Source organism: Pinus tabuliformis, chromosome 5_1, assembly GCF_031772625.1.
Source record: "Pinus tabuliformis cultivar Carrire ecotype Pingquan chromosome 5_1, CPIR1, whole genome shotgun sequence".
Lineage (NCBI taxonomy): Eukaryota > Viridiplantae > Streptophyta > Pinopsida > Pinales > Pinaceae > Pinus > Pinus tabuliformis.
The window spans coordinates 410,784,216-410,790,215 of NC_142305.1; the positions used below are offsets into that span (position 1 = coordinate 410,784,216).

At 32.0% G+C, this 6,000-nt stretch overlaps 1 protein-coding gene across 1 annotated transcript in view; it reads right to left on the reverse strand.

Moving 5' to 3' along the window:
- Positions 1 to 5,710, reverse strand: part of LOC149165224 (uncharacterized) — an 84,479-nt gene extending 78,769 nt beyond the window's left edge. Inside the window, exon 1 of the mRNA XM_089429750.1 lies at positions 5,681 to 5,710. Coding sequence (XP_089285876.1) covers positions 5,681 to 5,710 — 30 coding nt within the window. The remainder of the gene's footprint in view (positions 1 to 5,680) is intronic.
- Between the last annotated feature and the right edge of the window lie 290 nt (positions 5,711 to 6,000).

Sequence of the window (6,000 nt, forward strand, 5' to 3'; positions counted from 1 at the left end):
GAATTACCCATCTACCACTCTTTGGTGGTTGCTAACTACCTCTACCTCACTGACGCGTCGTAGGTAGCTACTAGCTCATTAATGAGCTTTTGTTTCCCACTCCTAAAGACAACATCTCGTCTTTTAGGAAATAATTAATATACGAATTTCCAAAACTTGTATATAAATATAAACATCCATATTAGATTCCTATGACTTATTGATGGGTAATTAATATTCACCAATAAAGTTTGCAACGTCATCTCTTTCGTGCACATGTAATCAAAATCTAATTTTCCATATTTCTTCATTCATAAAAACAAAACATCCCAATTAAATATTTAAAATAAATTATTATTAGTAACAATCTATTGATAATTGAATTATTCAAATGTCTTGCAGACTTAAAAATTTAAAAAGGAAAACACATATGCACAATTTAATTACATAAAAACATAAAGCAAAGGGATATCATATCCTTTCCGACATGAACATGGCATCATCCCAGTGTATGATCACTGACCGTGTAGAATACATTTCAACTTATTAAAATAGAGAAGGGTATGCTTATTTTAAAGAATCCTGAAACTCCCAAGCTACCTCTTCTGGACTTAAATGTTTCCATTGAATCTTCAATTGCACTATTTCTCTATTTTGGAGAGTGACTTCCATCTAGTCTATAATATATAAGGATTATGCTATGAACTATCCCTCTATTTCAATTTATACAACATCCCAATAAATTGTATGAGCAGGTCCATGCACATACTACTTTAATAAGTACACCTAAAATGTATTATGAAATTTTATGGTTATTGGAAGGGCATGTTGGTAAGGCATTGGTAAAATTCTGGCTAAGACTTCGAAAGTTTGATATTATATAAGTGATAACTCAACACAATTTCCATGTATAAGCATAATTTTTTTTTATTTTAATTTCAAACATACATGTTCTCCCACATTGAATTATTTTTCAATCCTTTTTCAAAATTTCATAACTCTTTTGGCGGTCTTGTGCTTTTTTAAAAATGTGTCTAGCCTATCTAACCACTTCTTCCATTTCCTTTAACATATCTAGTCATAACACTAACTGATCTTTAGGATATCCCAACTTATATGTACTTCGCATTTTTTTCCATCTATTAATTCAAAGGGACTCATCTCTAAAGAATTTTGGTACCCATTATTATATACAAATGTAACTATGTGAATGTAATTGTTTGACTTAGTTGTTTTTTCCATAAAATACATTCTTAACATATCTTCCAAAATTCCATTAGTTATTTATGTTTTCCCATGCCTTTGATGGTGATAAGTTGTACTTGAATTGAAATTTTCCCCATTACTTCAAATAGTCTCTTCCAAATTTTTGAAGTGAATTTGACATCATTGTCTGAAATTTACAATTTTGGGCATACCATGAGGCTTACATATTTCCTTCATAAAATTTTGTGCTATGTTGATAGGCTTAATTGTAGATTTAATATGGATGTGAATATTTGCTAGTATTATCTACTACTACCATAATTTTTTCATGCTGCTTTCTAGTCCTTGTAAATCCGGTAGTGAAATCCATGGAAATAGTTTCTCGTTTCCATTCTAGAATTCACAATGTTTGCAACAATCACGTTGGATGTTGATGGAAGCCTTCACTTGTTAGAATTATAAACATATAACCACATGTTTTGTTCTCTGAGATTTAATATTAGGCCAATAATAATCCTTCCTTACCACAATTATCAACCTTTGATACCCATGATGACCAACTATAGGTTTATTATGTAATTCATCAAACACAACTGTTTTGAATTCTCGGTCATTGGATAAGTAAATTATGTCTTTAAACAACAACAAATCTACATTGTTTTATTGAAAAATAGTTTTTTTTTCACTTAATTCTTTCTTTTCCTATAATTTGTTTTTGATCAACCATTATTATTCATCAAATTATGTTGTTGTTTTTATACTTTGAATGAAATATGTTTGATAATTTCTTGTTGAAAATGTGAATATTTAATGCAATTTTTTGCTTAAGGAATGAACACTTTTATTCTCCTTTCCTTTAATATATATATATATATATATATATATATATATATATATATATATATATATATATATATATATATATATATATATATATATATATATATATATATATTTAAAGTCGTACCTACTGAGAAATTCTAACCATATAGCTTGCCTAAAATTTATGTTTGGTTGGGAAAAGACATATTTGACACTAATGTTATCTATCATTAATTGAATTTTACTTTGAATCAGATAATGTCTACACATTTTTAAGGCATGACTTATAGTTTCCAATTCTATGTAATGTGTAGCATAATTATTTTCATTTTCCGTTAGCTTTCTTGATCCATAACCGATTACATGTCTCTATTTCATTTAAGCACCTCCCAATCCTTCCTTACAAGAATGTGTGCATACAATAAATTCTTTAATGGGGTCTGCTAGTTTTATGATGGTGGTAATAGTTAATAATTGTTTTAGTACCTCAAAGCTATCCCAAAACATTTTACTTCATTTAGATTCTGTCCCCCCTTTTTATAATAAGGTAATAGGATATGAACATATTGAAAATCCCTCTATAAATATTCTGTAGTAACCTGTCATCCCCATGAATGATCTAACATCAACTACATTGTTAGGCACTAGAAACTCAATAATCGCTTTAATCTTGTATGCATCCACAACAACCCCTTTTTAGACACTACATTCACCAAATATCGAATTTTTTCTCTATAGAAAGAACACTTACTAAATTTACAATATAGCTCACCCTCTCTAAGTGGTTGAAGAACATGTTGGAAACAATGGAAACCAAGACACTAATAAGAGCAGGGGTGAATCAGGAGTGTGATGAAATTATACAATTCTTAATAAATTATACTTTTCCATAACTTTAAAAATTATTCTTGGATCAATAAAAAATACTTAATCATGTAAAAGCAAAAATAATCAAGCACATGAGAAACACATACATAAGACACCGATCTTCCTTTTATTACGAGCTTAAATTTGTGACTATATATCATTTCCCCACAATCCGCTACTTGTAGGTTTATCAACTGCTACTGAAAGGAACTTTTATCCCCGATCCTTTATCAATCTTTGTTGAAATGTACTCTTACCCCTGCTCATTTATCAACTACTAATGAAAGGGGCTCTTGACCCTATGAATTTACTCACATCCAATAGAAGGAGTTGCTACCCTTAATATATAAGGTACCACTTGCTGGCCTTCCTGATTCGTCCTTGATACATTTTGAAACTATAGAAAATAGACCTCTTAACTCATAACCAAACATTTTTTTTTACTACAACTTCTCATCAAAAGACCCATTATAAACACCTTCGACAATTTGTGAAGATCGATAAAAACACCATCGCCTTTAGCAAATTATTATTACTAAACTAATCACCAAACTATATGCAACAATATCATCAATCACCAAAATAAATAATTACAAATTCATCATCCACATATTAGATATCAAATTTTATCTCTTATTAATCCTTTATGGATACCACCCTTATGCATCATGCTACAACAAAAAAAATCAACCTCTCCTCTACACATACCAATCCACAAAAAAAATTTGCTACTCGAATTACACTTTTAAATATTCCAAGACTGATATTTTTGGAATTGATCTTTAGTTAGCTTGTTCTTTGATGCTTGCATCAATTTCTTATTTTTTCCTTTGTCCTTTCCACTTTAGTGTTCTAATTTTTCTCTTCAACTCTTCTTTTACTCCTCACCTTTTACTTCAAAAAATTATGAGTTAAACTACTGTCTTCTTGAATTTTGGTGAGTTACAAGTTTTAGCAGTTATTTTATATTTTTAGTGAGACTCTAAATTTGTTAAAAAATTAAAATATACCTCTTATTGTTTCTCACTGTTTCATGGATTTTACGCTTTGTCTTTTATGTTTTTCTTACCTCTCAAACTCCACCACTAAAATATCACTTATCAAAAGCTTCTAAATCATTTCATTCATGCAAAACATTAAGCTATAGACTCAGCCATAGAAGACCATTGGTAATGGCCCAAAGCATTTTATTAATAACCACCACCAAACAAACTTCAAGCTAGGCTGAGAATTTTAAAAATAATGCCAACACACCTTCATGACCCTCATTTAAATTATAGCTCAACCACTTAGTAATGTTCCAAATACATTTATGTGTGACCTCTTTTTAAATTATATTAAAATTGTTATCAATTCTATCATATTTATATTCAGCTCCTTTTTCTTGGCTCGTGTTTGCTTTTCCCCGTTAGTACCATGTCCCATGAGCTTTGGCTCAAGCCTTCAAGTTCTTATCGTTTTTAACACCTACGAGGGCTTATTCTCTTCATTAATCACTCCTTTGTGCCCTTTGTCTTTAACTACTACATATGCTTTTGTGTCTCACGCTAAGCCAATAGCCCTCTTATCTGGAATTTTCATTTCTTCCTCCTTTTAAATCTTTAATCTCCTCCTAGTGGGCATATTTATAGGAATGGTGTGCATTACTTCCATCTCAATTTTTGTCGAATGCTTATTATCAATTTGACATATACCAACACCCACTACGACTACCATGTGATTCCACTTTAACTCATTAAAAAGTCCTCTAAATTTTATTTTGTGGAATTAGTTGTCCTAGCAAGGTCCTTTTCTACCTCTGTTAACCAATAACATTTCTCCTAGGCTTACTCATCTCTAAGAAAAGCCTCATCAGTCCAATGCCTCTTTCTTGACACTTCACTAGTGCACTGCTCTTTAACCTTCCAGGATTTGACTAGTAGGATGGTGTCATGTTGACATCACATGTGACATATATCAACCTATGATTGGCCCACCTATCATTAAAAAATGGGCCATTCAGGTACCCACAAAAACCAAATATTTCTGCCATGTTTTGACCTCGGATTATACCACATCTGACATCATTGGCCGTTGGTATCTCCTAAGAGCCAATGACCATATCACCTTTGCCCTTTTATCAAAGAGGAGAGAGAAGGGTCTCGCGGCTAGTTTTTCACCATATTTCCTTTGTTATAATTTTCAATGCTCTTAACTTATTTTCCTTAAATATTCTCTAGGTTGGCACTCCTTTTTCACTCTACCCTCAAATCTTCTAGGGTACATTCCTCCAAGCTTGAACTTAGAGGTTGATCTATTATGTGGGGGGCTCCCTCGTATGTCTCTAACCTAATGATAAGCCTACGTTTCTATATGCCAGGTGACATATGCCCATCTTATAGGAATCATGTTTAATAAATTAAGGGCTTTGAAATCTTGTAGGGTACTTTACTATTTAGTCGAGGTGCACCCGTTGGGGTCATTACAGTGGGCTTATGTATTATGTGGGCTCCTCCTACACCAATAAAAAATGATGCTGCTACATTGTTGTGATGCTAAGTTAGCTCAATCATGTTTTTTCTTGGTTTTGCTAAGGACTTCGCTACATTTGGCGGTCTGCTAAACTAACCATGTGCTCCAAAGCACCTCCAACTAACCTTACCTCTACACAATTTGACCTTGGAGTTACCTAAATTTGACTGGCTCTATCTTTCAAACTAGGAGGTGGTTTCCATACTTCCACATACCACTAGAAAGCTCTTTCAGATCTCTACTCATCTTCATGGGTTTCTTCTGCATCTAACATGATATTCTACACATGAAATACCTCCAAAGCCTTTGCAACTTCATCATCCATGTTCATCTTCATCCTTCTTCTTTTTCTTGGAACCTAATCTTCTGACGCATACTTTTACTCATTTTCCATCTATTGCCCATTTAACACCATCAATCGAAGCACCATCATTAATTAAATTGAAGTTTCCATGATTTTCCTTTTAAAAAATTATTTGCATTTACCAAAAATTAAAACATATTTCCAACAATCTCCCTCTTTGAAATTGATGACAACACCATGATAAAAAAATATATCACCAGTGATCAACCAAATATATATAAGTGTGCTTATTTGTCTCTTTTTCCTTGTTG